We start from the raw sequence: 13,246 nt of genomic DNA on the forward strand, positions 1-13,246 counted from the left end.
GCCCGACAATGACCACAAGCTCTTCTTAAATCAAACATCTTTTTCCTCGTGTTTTGTACAAAAAGGGGTGGGGGTAGGGGTCAGGTCGGGGCGGCACGTGGGGTCTAGAAGTGCGCGGTGACACGGTCCGTCTCCAGAAGGTCATCCAGGATCTGCAAGGAAGGGTGTGATGAGTGGGGGCGGGCCACCAGGGAGGGGGGCCACGCGGGGCAGGCCAGGGCCTCACAATGTCCGGGGTTGTGCCGATCTTCTTGGCCAGCTCGCTGCGCTCCATGGTGCTCAGGTACAGGTAGCGGTTGAGCAGTTCCCCGTCCAGGACGTTCCGCACGGCATTCTGCAGGATACGCCGGTCTACGTGCAGCATCCTGGGGGGACACGGGCCGTCAGGCAGCAGGACGTGGGCGGGGGACGGGGGGCGGGGGTGTAGTGGGGGGAGCACACTCACCGGAAGGCCCTGGGGTTGAGGCCGGCGTGGTGGGGCAGCATGGTGGTCAGCGCGTTCTGCAGCATCAGTAACCGCCGGTACGTCTTCTCCTGCATGGGCAGCAGGAGCCCGATGCCCCCATCCAGTGTGGCTGCAGGAAGTGCCACGTGAGCCGGGCTGACCCCACACACCTGCCCCTGCTGCCCCCTCCTGCCCCCTGCTCACCGAACCACGTGATGTGCTTGTTCTCCCACACGACCGACTTCTTGCTGGGTCCCTCCGCTGCCCCCCGGCACGGGGTCCTCCAGAACGTGTTCACGTGGGCACCCACGTGGAAGTCCGCCCGCCGGAGCAGGCGCATGCCCCCGAAGCTCTCTTTGGCTAGGCCGGAGGGAGCTCAGGTCAGCGGCTGCCCAGCCCCCGGGCCCCCAGCGGGGAAGGGATACTCACCTTCTGGCAGGTACATGTACACCATGAGGTTGCGGTCACGGTCAGACACTGGGGAGCAGAGCTTGGGTCAGCCCGGCCGCCCCCAGCAGCTCAGCCCCTCCACCCCAGGCCCCTGCTCACCGAGGAAGCCCAGCTGGGCGTTGTCCACCATGAAGTCCACGCTGTACACCTCCAGGGGCTTGGCATCCTGGGGACGGGGAGTGGGGCCGTCCAGGTCAGCCCGCGGCCAGCGCCCACCCTGCACCCGCCCAGCGCCCGCCACACGGCGCCGAGGCCCCTCGGGTACCCGTGACACCAGGCTCAGCGTCTTGCTCTCCTCCTGGTAGCGCAGCAGCGAGATGCTCTTCATGACGTCTGCTGCCAGGATGAAGTTCTTAACGCTGATCATCTGGTGGATGTAGAGCTGGGTGTCGATGAAGGCCATGCCCGTCAGCTCGCTGGCCCGCAGGCTCCACAGGAAGATCTGGGGGCAGAACAAGCGGGTGACATGTGCGGGGTGGCGGCAGGGCCCAGGGCGGGGGGGGGGGGTGAGGGCGCACCTTCTGGCCGATGGCGGACACCAGGTGGCCATTGCAGTGGCACAGAGCCGTCACCGGCCCCTTCTGCTCCTTCTCGTACAGGACCTTGAACTTGTTCTTGGTCAGGGGCTGGCCAGGCTCGGGCACCACCTCGATCACGTCCATGATCAGGATCTGCCCGGGCAGGAGGGCAGGACATGGGGGGTGACGGGGGGTGATGGGGCTGCGGGGCGCTGCCCACCCTGACCCGCCGGCCCCTTACCCGCCCTCGGCACGTGACTTCCTCCCCCTGCATGAGGCAGGTCCCGGCAGCCACGTAGCCCTTGAGGCCCGACACGGTCTCCTCGCTGCGCAGTGACACAGTCTTCATGCACGTCACATGCTCCCACTCCTCCAGCTCGATCCTGCATAGGGCGGGTGAGGGTGTAGCTCTGGGCTGACCGCGGCTGACCGCCCCACCCCGCCCCGCCCCCGGGCCCCGCTCACCTGGCGTTGGGGATGGCCTCCCAGCTGACCGGGGAGATGAGCTGGATGGAGAAGGCCTCCTGCTGCGGGTGGATGTACCGGTCATCTGCAAGGACATGGGATGGTCAGGGGGGGCGGCCCCCACGGCCTGCCCCATGCGGGCGGCACGCACCTCTCTCGATGTTCTCGAACTCCTTCTCCTCTCCGGTCATGCGCGGGATGCGGGTGCACGGCATGTTGGTGCTGGTGGCCACGGCGTACACCTGGGAGGGCGTGGCGTGTCACAGGGTGCGGAGGGCACGCCCCGCGGGTGCCCGGCCCTGAGGGGACGGGGTCAGACCTTGGACTCCACATGATAAGCGACGTAGTGCGCCGTGCAGCGTAGGGGAATCTTCCTGACGGGCCACGGGGCGTCGTAGGACAGGTAGGCAGGCAGGACGCTGATCCGCAGCTCTCCCTGGGGGGCGGGGGCAGGGTCAACGGGGTCCGGCGCCGCCAAGGGCAGGCCAGGCTGCATACCTCACACTGCACAGGGCGGGGGGGGGGGGGGGGGGCGGGTTCCTGTGCTTCGTGGGCCGCCAGCCACACGCAGATGAGCGAGCGCCGCTGGGCCCCCAGCCGCCACCCTCACCCGTGCGCGAGGTTCGCCAGCACCTACGGCATCATGAGCGCCCACGCTGGCACCACAGGTGGGAAGGGGCTCACAGGGCAAGTGCCTCCCCAGGGTCACACGGCTCCTTGCAGGCAGTGACGGGACCCCAGCCCCACAACCCGCCGCCCCTGGCTGCTCAGCCCTCCGGCCTTTGCAGCATCTCACCTCTTTGACCTTGGCCTGTTCACCGGCTGGACACCCCCCGACCCTCCAGACGGAGCCCAGGGCCCCCCCATCCCCACCGACCCAGGCAGGGCAATGGGCGGCACGAGCCCCGGGGCCTCCCCACCTGTCTGTTGAAGTAGAGGAAGCCCCGGGGGCAGTTGATGTTGTGGAACGGGGCAAAGGAGTCGATGGGACCGTCGATGCCCATGGGGTGCAGCCGCAGGGCCCCCCGGCCGGTCACCAGGAGCCAGTGGGGTGAGGGGCCACAGATGAACACCTGAGGGCAGGCGCTGTGAGCTGAGGCCCCCATGGCCCCCCCCACCCCCCCAAGGCGCCAGCCTACCCCCGAGTAGCCGTAAATGTCCTCGAAGTACCGGAACCGGGCCACGCGGCCACGTGCCCCCGCCCCCTCCTCGGCACCACCGCCCTCTGCTTTCTTCTTGGACGGTTTCAGCTTCTTCTCCCGGAAGTTGATGTTGTGAGGGACCTGGGAGGCGCGCGTGCTCCGTGAGGGCGGGTCGTGCCCCCCCCACAGCCGCCCCCCCGCCCAGCTCTGCCCCATCACTGCACCTTCTTGAATCGGACTTTGAGGTTTCCCTGGCCGAGCTGGGAGTCGTGGGGGAAGGCCTCGTAGATGAGCAGCTCCTGGTCCACGTGCACCTGGGGGCGGCGCGGGGTCAGTGGGGGCGCGGGGCCGGGCCCGGCCGGGGTCGGGGGGCCCACACTCACCAGGAGGTAGGGCCTGCTCTGGCGGCTCCCCAGCGCCACCAGCAGCACCTCCTTGACCAGGGGCAGCTCCCCCTGGCGTGTGGCCTCCTCCTTTCGGGCCTCGGCCTGCGTGGTGGGCTGACCAAAGGAGCTGTCCACCAGGACACGCTGCCCCACGGGGAAGTTCTTCACCAGGAACACCAGCCGCCAGTCGGGGAGCTGGTAGATCTGTGGGGGAGAGGGATTGGCACCATAGGGCCGGGCCGGGGCGCAGCAAGGGCGTGGGGCCTCACGCACCTCCATGGTTCCGTTCTCCCGCACCAGCAGGCACCAGTGGGTGGGCTCGGCCCGGAACGGCGTGGGGTCCCGGTCGGCAGGGGGCTGGCTGCTCCTGCGAGCCTCCTCCTTGCTGGGGCTGAAGAGGGAGCCCGAGTCCCCGTACAGCATCTCCTCCTCATCATCCACTGTGGGGCTAGAGCCGGGGGCAGCAAGCGGGTCACGCGTGGCCGGACGTGGGACCTGCCCCTGCCCCGCCCCAGGGCGCCCCCACGTACCCCCCCACGTACCTGGTTTCTGAGCCTTGGCCCTCGGCCTCCGAGCAGCTGCGGCCTCCCAGCTCATCGCGGGCCCCGCCCAGGCGGCTCTCCGTTGTAAACATGCCGCTGACGTCTCGGTACACGCACAGCGTGATCACCTTGGACTGCTGCGGGGGCAGGGGGGGTCAGCACGGGGTCAGGGGGTCAGCAGGCTGTGGGCATGGGGCCGGAGAGCACTTACATGGTGCAGTGGGGGCTTGTGCAGCGCCAGGCGGTGGTGACGGCCCCCATACGAGTCGCTTTTGAGCAGGAACATGGTGACATGGCCCTCGGCACTCATGATGACCACGTAGGGGTCAGCCACGGCGCACTGCACGATGGGGGAGCCCAGGTCCACGGGGATGAAGTGCAGCTGGTTCACTGTGGGTACCGGGTGGTCAGCCCCGGTGGTCAGTGCCCACCACCCCAGCCCGGCCGCCTGGCTGTGCCCACCTCCTTCCAACAAGCGGATGCCGAGTGGCGACACCTGCACGATGTAGCGGTTGTCCCCGATGTTGCCAGCAAACACTGTGGGGCCCTGCGTAGCAAAGCCACTGGTGTCCAACTCCATGATCTCCTGGCCCGTCTGCAGGATCTGTAGGCGACGGGAGCATGAGGCACACCCCATGCGGGGACCCCAGCGCGGCCACCGGACCCCCACCCCTCACCATGGTGGAGTCTTCCCGGCTCAGGATAAGGAACCCGTGTCTCCGTCCGTCATCCTCGGCCTCCAGGGCACTGGACTCCTGCTCCGCCCCCTCGCCCTTGGGGGTCTCCTCCTGTGGCAGCGGCAGGCGAGCAGGAATCACACGGCCGGCCAGGGGCGCCTGCGGTGGCGGGGGGTGGGGGCAGACCCCCGGCAAGCCCAGGGCAAGCCCGCCCGCCCGCATGCCCGCCCCACACAGCAGCAGGGCCCTGTCCTGGGCCCCTGGGCTGCCCGCCCCGCCCCGCCCAGGGTACACCTACTTGCTCCTTACGCACAGGGGCGATGACGGTCCACATGTCGTAGCAGCCAGGGAGCTCAAAGGTGGTCACCACCTGTGGCCGGATGCTCTTCTGGAATGACAATGGGGGACATCAGCCCCCTGGTCCTGCCCAGGCGCCGCCCCCCGCCCCCCAGCCCCACATACCTGCAGCACTGACAGGGCCCCGTTCTTCCCGTAGCCGGAGCACACCACGATCTCCAGGTCTGGCTCCGGGCTGTTCTGAAACTGCAGGGGGGCTGAGTGAGGACGGTCCCCCCCTTGCGTGCACCCCGCCCCCCACCTCTCCAGCCAGGGCACCTCTTCAGAGAGGAAGGCGGGCTCGCCCATGGCAGCGTTGGCACAGGGTCCGATGTTGAGGATGCTGTCGCACACCTGCAGACACAGCCGAGCTCAGGCAAGCCAGCCAGGGCGGGGCCCCGCCTGCACCCCAAACCCGCCCCAACCTCACCTCAAAAGAGTACGTGGCCAGCTGGGTGCCCGACTGGGCCTCGCTGCCGTACACTTCAATCTCGTCCACCTCGTCCTGCGGCACCGACTTGCTCCCTGCGCAGACGGACCCGCGTGAGCCCACGCCGCCGGCACCGTGCCCTGCGCCCCACGCCCTCCAGCCCAGCTCCCTGTCCTCACCTGACCAGCCCGCTGTGGAGTCCACCCGCTTCTTCTTCGAGGGTGGCTCTTCCTGGGGCAGGACGGGGCAATGAGCAGCGCTCCGAGGCCGCCCGCGCAAGGCCGCCCCGACAGGCCCCGGGCACCCACCTTGTCGGCAGCCTCCCGGGCGGTACTGGCGGGGGCTCCTGCAGCTTCTCCGTGTACTTGAGGAGCAGCGAGTTGCCCAGGCGAGAGCCGAGGAACAGGTACCCGGGCTCCATGGTGACCATCTGGAGGTGGGCGGGCGGGCGGTGAGGCCGACGCAGGCGCACGGCCAGGGCCACCCCCGACCCCCCCTCAACTCACGCTGGTGGTGAGGACGCTGGCGGCGGCCTTGTCGAAGTGGAAGGCGCGGACGCTGCGCATGCCGTCGGTGATGAGCGTCAGCACGTAGCTGTGGGAGCGGGGAGTGGGGAGGTGAGCTGGGGGGAGGAACAGAGCTGGGGGGGCACAGGGTTGGGGGCACAGGGTGGGGTGGGGAGGCACTGAGCTGTGGGGGCACGGGGTGGGGGGGAGGCGCTGAGCTGGGGGCAGGGGCGCGGAGCGGGGGCTGCCGCACAGGGGAGACTCACATCTCCCCGCCCTTGAGGGAGATGACCATCTTGTCGTAGGAGATGAAGGCCGCCTGTGCGCAGTCCAGGGTGATCCGCACGCCCTCCTGGGTGCCTGTGTTGGGCGCGGTCAGACTGCCCGCCCCCGTGCCCTCCGCCCCCCGCCACCCTGCCCGCCTCCACCTGCACTCACGAAGGGGAAAGGCAGTGGTGCCGGTGGTGAGGCCGTTGAGAGCCACGCCATACGGGGGGACGCTCTGGTTCAGGTACAGCAGCGAGTTGACGGCGAAGACCACCACCCCACCTGGAGGGGGACACGCCAGTGGGCGGGGCTCCCCACCCTCCCCGGACACCCCCACCCGTACGGCCCTCACCTATGGGCTTGGGCACAGCGAGGGCCTGCGTGCAGTCAAAGGGCAGGCTGGTGAGGGACCAGATGACCGGGTGGACCTTCTGCGTGATGTTTAGGGAGATGGCCACGATGGAGCACGTGTCCTGCCGCACGGCCACCCGCCTGGGGAGAAACAAGCAGGTCCGCCAGGGCCCGGTCACAGCACTCCCAGTGCTGGGGGCCTGGCCACCCCCGCCCAACCCAGACCCACCGGGCCCTGGCGGCTGCAGCACCCAACACAGGAGCCTCACCCAGGCCAGGTCTGGTTGGGCTCGAACAGGATGAGCAGGGTGGGCTCGTAGTAGCCGTGCAGGAACTGCAGGTCCACGATGTTGAGCAGCTTCTCGTCCAAGCCCCGCACGTCAATGATGTAGCTGGGCAGGAAGCTGGACCTCTGCCTGCGGGCAACAGGCTCAGTGGGCAGAGGATCCAGGGAGCTGGGGCGCAGACAGTGGCTCCCCCACCGCGGTACTCACCCCTCCCCCATGAGCCCCTCATGCTCCTCGGCCAGGCTCTCCCTGCGGAAGGGCAGGACCACCAGGCGCGTGCCGTAGATGAGCATGGCCGCGCAGCGCCCGTCAGGGTCCACGCGCACCCTCGGCGTGTGCACATTCTGCACGAACCCATCCTGGGGGCAGAAGGCATCATGAGGCAGGCCTCGGCACAGGAGGCCCAAGGGGGGCGTGGGGGCAGGGAGGGCTGGGGGGGGGCAGAGGGCTGTGGGGCAGGGAGGGCTGGGGATGCAGCCCTGTGGGCTGGGGACACGGGGGGGCAGGGAGGGCTGGGGACGCGGCCTGGCCCTACCCGCAGCTCAGGCTCCTCAAAGTAGTGCAGAGACAGGGTCTTTAGGTCATGGGTGCCTGGATCATACTCCACCACTGACAGCTGGAAGGCAGGTCAGAGCTCACCCCAACCCCGACCCAGCGGGCCCCCCACCCAATCTCGCCCACCACCAGGCCCACGCCTACCTTGGCGTCCTTAAAGCTCAGGAGCAAGGCGTCCCGCTTGGCACCCGCCAGCTGCACGCTGGCCATGGACATGACGTTGCCGAAGAAGGAGAAGGAAGCCACCAGCTCCAGCTTTTCCCGGTGTTCTCGGTGGGCCTTTCCCTCTGGGGGACAGGCTGGTGGGTACAGGTCTGGGCCCGGCCCCAGCCCCCACTGTCCCAGGCCCGTGGCAGCCACCCTCGTGCTCACCTGTGCTCCTGTCATTCTTGACGGGTGCCTGGGAGGGGAAGAGGAGGTGGGCAGTGAAGCTGCACGCCTGGCGGCCCCAGCCCTACCCAAGCCCTCGCTGTGCTGGGGACCACGCTCCCAGGCACTTGCGGAGACAGCTGTGCGCACCTCAACGCAATGTGCACGGACTCATGCTCCCAGCCAGTCCCCGACTTGGCCACAAGGCTTCTCAGGAAGCCCCGGGCTCTGGGGCTGGCAATGCTCAGGGTCAGAGGCCGGACACCGAGGTGCCCAGTTGCCGGCGCGACGCCCAGGTCACCCGCTCCGCCTAGGCACAGCACGGGCCCCACCTGACGGGCCGGGCTCCCGGCCTGAGCCGCTCGCTGGTCCCAAGCAACTGCCCCCCGCTCCCGGACGTGCAGGGTGCCCACGGCACTCAGGGTGCATCCCCCCCCCACCCGAGGGCAGGAGGGTGTCGGCGCCGCGCGGCCCCAGTCCGTGGGGAGCGGCCCCACGTCCTCCGCCGGGAGGGGAACAGCAGCCGCGCTCGTGCCCGTTTCCTCCGCAGGAGAACATCGGCCCCAAGCTTCATTAGGTTTCACGGTAACAGGCTGCTTGGCTCCGGCCGTTCTTTACTCAGTTACTTAAAACACTGAAAAACACACTTGGAAGTCATCACTTGGAAACAAAGTAAAAGCTTTTTTAAAGATTTATTTTTAAGAGAGAGCGAGGGCGCGCTCACGTGGGGGGCAGAGGAAGAGTGAACCTGTAGCCGACTCCCGGGCCCACCAGGGCTCAAACGCACACCCGAGGTCACAGCCTGCGCCAAAATCAACAGGCAGGCGCGCCACCCACTGAGCCTCCCAGGCGCCCCAGAAAAGTTCTAATAATGAGAAAAAAGCCCATTTTTAATACTATGCTTGTGCCCTGGGGAAAAACTCCCGAGAAGGGCTGCTCGAGAAGGGCCGCATAACTAACTTGCTACAGGAGAGGCACCTTTGGCCTCCAGGACCCCAGTCACAGCCACAAGGAAACCCCCAGAGCCACCGGACGGTCCCAGAAAATTCTACCTAATGTTTCAGAAACGACAAACTTAAAAAACACCAAATAAAACCCAAATGAAACCAAAACATGCACTGGTCCCCGGCTGTTGGCACCTCGGGGGGTGTAGGCCCCCCAAAAGCAAGCGTGTGCAGACAGGAGGGACAGGGGGTCGCGGCAAGCTCCCGACCTGTCCGCAGGGGAGCCACAGCATGTCGTTCCGGGCGCACACGCAGGAAGGACCCCCGTGTTCACGGTTAAGGAGAAAAACCCTGGGCTGTTTCAGCGAATATAATAAAGTGCGTGACGGGGCCGCCTGGCGGCTCAGCAGTAGCATGTCTGCCTGTGGCTCGGGGCGTGACCCCGGGGTCCTGGGGTCGAGCCCCGAGGCGGGCTCCCTGCTCCACGGGGCGTCCGCTGCTTCTCCCTCTGCCGCACCCCTGCTCGCGTGGGGGCCCCGCGCGCGCTCTGTCTTGCTAATACATCAAATTTCCCTTTTTAAAAGGGAAGAAGGTTGAGGCCATTATATTGATGTTGAACAAACTAGATGTTTTTTTAAAAAGATTTTATTCATTTATTCATGAGAGACACAGACCCAGGCAGAGGGAGAAGCAGGCTCCCTGCGGGGGGCGCCCGATGCAGGACTCGATCCCAGGACCCCGGGGTCACGCCCGGAACCCAAGGCAGACGCGAATCTAATGAAAAACCAATTGCAACTTTGAAAGACGTGAATTTATAGATTAACCTCGGGAGGGTGAACGTCTCTACAAGACCAACACCTTGCACCCGTAACCGTAATGAATTTTCTATTTCCTTGGGTTTCCAGGAATTTCACTGAAGTGCTGTGTACTCCCGCAGAGGTCACGGGGCCTTTCGTGCTGCCCATGGCGCCCCTACAGCTGCCCCAGGCCACGGCTTCCCTGCTGAGCTGCCCCAGCTCCCCCCTCACCCAGAGGGCGGGGTACCAGCCGCCCCGGCCCCATGCCCCCTGCCTCGAGCTCCGGGGCTTCCCCATTCCTGTCCCCCGCATTCCTGTCCCCAGGGATGGCTGTTCGCTCCTGCAGCCTCTCCCAAGGCACAGGCTGGGAATGGAAGTGGTGCCGGACCCAGGGCCTGGGGGTGACGGGCACCTGCCCCCCAGGGTCCAGAGCTGAAGTTAAGACACCCCCAGAGGCCAGCCTGCTGCCGGGAAGACCAAGCTAGCCATGCGGGCAGAGGCGGGGAGACGGGGCACCTCCAGCCTGCCTCAGCCCCCAAGCAGAGCCCGGGCGCCCCCACGCCGCCTGTTCCGCAGCAGGATCTACGCTGAGCCCCAGCCCGGGGCCTCGCCACTGCCTCGGCGGCTGCATCCACCTCAGACTGCATATCAGCTGATGCTCCTACAAGGGACCAACGACGAGCATCCGCCGTCAGCGCTGCAGCCCGGGGGACCCTAAAGATGCGACCACTCGGCTCAGCCCTGGCCCACCAGCCATGGCTGTCTCTTCGGTTCCCTTTGCACGAGCCTTTACCCTTCAGGCCACATCCCCCCCCCCCCCCCCCGCCGGTCACGAGTCACCAGGGGCCCCCGGAGGCTCGGCAGCAGGGACCCCGCGTCAGGTCCGCGTCTGCGGCTTCCCTGGGCTCAACCTTTCTCCCGCCTTCCCGACCATGCCTTCTCCGACTCTTCCTTGGCCTCTTCTCTTCCCAACCCCTCAACCCTGGGGCACCCCACACCCCAGGTGGCCCTCTTCTGGGCGATCCCAACCAGCTTTGGATTTTAAAGAGACCAACTTCAGCCCCTGCCCAGACCGCGCTCGCGACAGGACTGCCGTCCCCGCCCTCCCTCGGCCTCGTGAGGGCTGCGCCACAGCCACCAGCGCCTTCACACATCTGCAGAGCTGGAGTCCAGGGCGGCCCCAAGAGGCCCTGCTCCCAGGATTCGTGCCCCGCGCAGCCTCTCCCACTGTGCCAGGGCGTCACGTTTACTTCGGGTTACGAAGACACAGTGGCCGCTTGGTGACTTTCTGTCGCCAGCCTTCATTCTGCGGGAGGCTGCCCCGTGGCGACCCACATGACGCAGTGAGGCCTCCTCCCAACACCGGGGTCAGTGAGCAGCAGAAATCCAACCCCGAAAGAGCCTTCAGAGATTGGCAGCACTGGCCAACATCTAGAATGTGCAGGAGCCACCCGGCTGGGCCATTCCTGGCTTCCTGACCCTCGGAAACCGGAGACACTTCTGCAGTTTTAAGGTTCTAAGTTTTCGGATACCTCGTTGCGCAGCAGCAAGAACTAACAGGATGTCCATAAAGGAGCCCCCACCCCCCTCTCCCCATTCCACCTTCTCCAGGTCAGGTAACAGCAACTCCACCCCTCCTGGTCCCCAGACCAAAACTGGGCCCTGGCAAAACCTGGGCTCCTCACGCCTTCGCGTCCCGCATCCTGTGCATCCCGAGCCTGACCGCTTCCCAACACCCCCACTGCCCGGGGCTCCTGCTCCCGACGGTCTCACTGCAGCCCCATCCCCCACCTCCCCACCGACTCTCCAGCACAGGCACCCAGAGACCCTGTAACGCCTGGGTCAGACCACTCCTTAACTGCCCATCCGAGCTAGCTCTCAATCCCTACGATGACCTGAAAGGTCAACATGCTGACCTCTCCCATCCTCGCTCCACTTCATTCTTTTTTTTTTTTTTTTAAGTAACCTGTATGGCCAATGTGGCGCTTGAACCCACGACCTGAGATCAAGATCCACCAGCAGTCCCTTCCTCAGGGCCTCTTGCCGATCCTTTTTTTTTCTTTTTTTTTGAGAGAGAAAAGGGGGGGGGGCGGAGGAAGAGCGAGTGAGCCCCAGGCCGACTCTGCGGACTCCCACCCAGCGCGGAGCCGGAGGCTGCATGGGGCTCCACCTCACTACCCTGAGGTCGTGACCTGAGCCGGGATCCTGAGCACCAGCCCCTACTGCCCCAACCCCTCGCCTGAGGCCTCCTCCTTGCCTGCTCCAAACTCAGCTTCGCAAGGAGGCAGAATTTAACCCCACACCTGCCCCCCATCCTGCTCTGCTGGTCTGCACGGCACTTTCAACTCTGGCCCAGGACATGACGGGCCGGGTCGGGTCTGTCACCGCTGGAAGGGCGGCAGGTGTCTGTGCCTGTGGTGCCCCCCAGGCCTCCGCGCAAAACCACCGCGTCATACGCATCTGTAGGAGAAACGAGTGAGCGGATGCCCGTGGGCTCTGAACCCGTTTGTAGAAAACACGACGGTTTTCTTTTCTTTTCTTTTTTTTTTTTTTACACGACGGTTTTCTACAAGGTGCAAGCGCTTGCGGTCTGTCCCTTAAAGGCCACTCGTGTCGGAGGGAGGGCTTCACAGGGGGCGGGCCTGGAAGCCTACGGCCGGGGACCAGGTGCCTGTCATTCCAGCAATCTCCGCCCGGGTGGCCTAGTTCTGCCAGCCCCATGGTCTCCCCCCTTCGCACTGCGCCCGCGGGAGCCCCGGAGCTGTGCGTTTTTCGCCCCAAGATCTCTCTAGTTTTGACTGAAACCCTGACGGCAGCCACATACGTCAAAGCAGCTGTTACCCCAGAAGCTTAACCTCACGGCACCTTTAATGGCACGTGTTCAGTCTCACAGTCGGGCTCTAGGGTCCGAGCTCAGGTGCCGGATCCCGGGGCGGCCGCGCGGCTGCGGCACAAACAAAGCCACGTGCCCCGAGCGGCCGCCGCCCGGCCCGACCCCCCCCCGCCCCTCCCCCCGGCCCGCGCCCCCAGAGCCTCCCCGGAGCTCCCGAGGCGGGCTGGCCGCGCGGCCCCACGGTGCCCCGTCCCCGGGCCCGGCCGCCGTCTCCGCCTCAGGCCCGCCGTCCGGCTCACGGCAGCACCTCTAGGCCCGGGCGGGGGCGGGGGCCGGGGGTCGCGGGGGGCGGGGGGCGGGGGCCGGGGTCCGGGGCCGGCCCGGGCGCCGCACGCACCTCGGCGTCGCGGTTCAGGCGGTACACGTAGAGCTGCGAGGTGCCGGCCACCACGAGGTTGCGCTCGCTGTTGTTGAAGAAGTTGCAGTACATGGAGAACTCGAGGCCGGTGGGCGGGTGCGCCTGCTTGTACACGGCGTACATGGCGCCGGGCCTGCGGGGCGCGCCCACGGTGAGCGGGGCCGCCGCGCAGGCCCCCCCCCCCGGCCCCTCTGCCCCCCGCCCACCCGCCCACCTGCCGTTGGCGCGGCTCGCGGGACCTGGTCGGCGGCGCACTGGCCGGCGGCCCCGGAAGCTGGGCGCCGGGGTTCCGGGCGGCCGCGCCTGCGCAGTGTCGCCGCGCGGAGGGGCGTCGCGCCCCCTGGTGGCGGGGAGGGGCGGCGGCGGCGGGGGCGGGGCTCCCCTCGGGCGGGCCCGTGACTCTGAATCCGAGAGACGTCCGCGACGGTGGCTCCGCAGCCACGTGTACGCGGCGTCCGTCCGCCCACCTGCTCGTCAGCCGCGGGCTCCCGGGGACCGTCGGGCGGCGGGCGCGGGCGGCGTGGGGTC

General features: G+C 67.1%; 1 protein-coding gene across 1 annotated transcript; it reads right to left on the reverse strand.

Annotated features, from left to right (window-relative positions):
• Positions 1-8: 8 nt before the first annotated feature.
• Positions 9-13,031, reverse strand: CPSF1 (cleavage and polyadenylation specific factor 1). The gene is given in 39 exon segments (XM_055313931.1): positions 9-152; positions 227-365; positions 446-575; positions 650-805; positions 875-922; positions 995-1,061; positions 1,161-1,337; positions 1,414-1,566; positions 1,655-1,796; positions 1,879-1,963; positions 2,030-2,120; positions 2,198-2,314; positions 2,799-2,951; positions 3,018-3,161; positions 3,245-3,334; positions 3,404-3,610; positions 3,680-3,854; positions 3,949-4,085; positions 4,160-4,338; positions 4,411-4,552; positions 4,626-4,736; positions 4,924-5,013; positions 5,088-5,168; positions 5,241-5,315; positions 5,392-5,486; positions 5,571-5,622; positions 5,700-5,728; positions 5,731-5,821; positions 5,898-5,985; positions 6,164-6,257; positions 6,336-6,446; positions 6,517-6,656; positions 6,785-6,931; positions 7,010-7,161; positions 7,338-7,418; positions 7,502-7,644; positions 7,730-7,757; positions 12,698-12,851; positions 12,933-13,031. Coding segments are annotated over 38 exon segments (4,332 nt in total). The 5' UTR covers positions 12,842-12,851; positions 12,933-13,031; the 3' UTR covers positions 9-104.
• Between the last annotated feature and the right edge of the window lie 215 nt (positions 13,032-13,246).

The sequence above is a fragment of the Nyctereutes procyonoides genome, unplaced genomic scaffold (genome assembly GCF_905146905.1).
Source record: "Nyctereutes procyonoides isolate TBG_1078 unplaced genomic scaffold, NYPRO_anot_genome, whole genome shotgun sequence".
Taxonomy (NCBI): domain Eukaryota; kingdom Metazoa; phylum Chordata; class Mammalia; order Carnivora; family Canidae; genus Nyctereutes; species Nyctereutes procyonoides.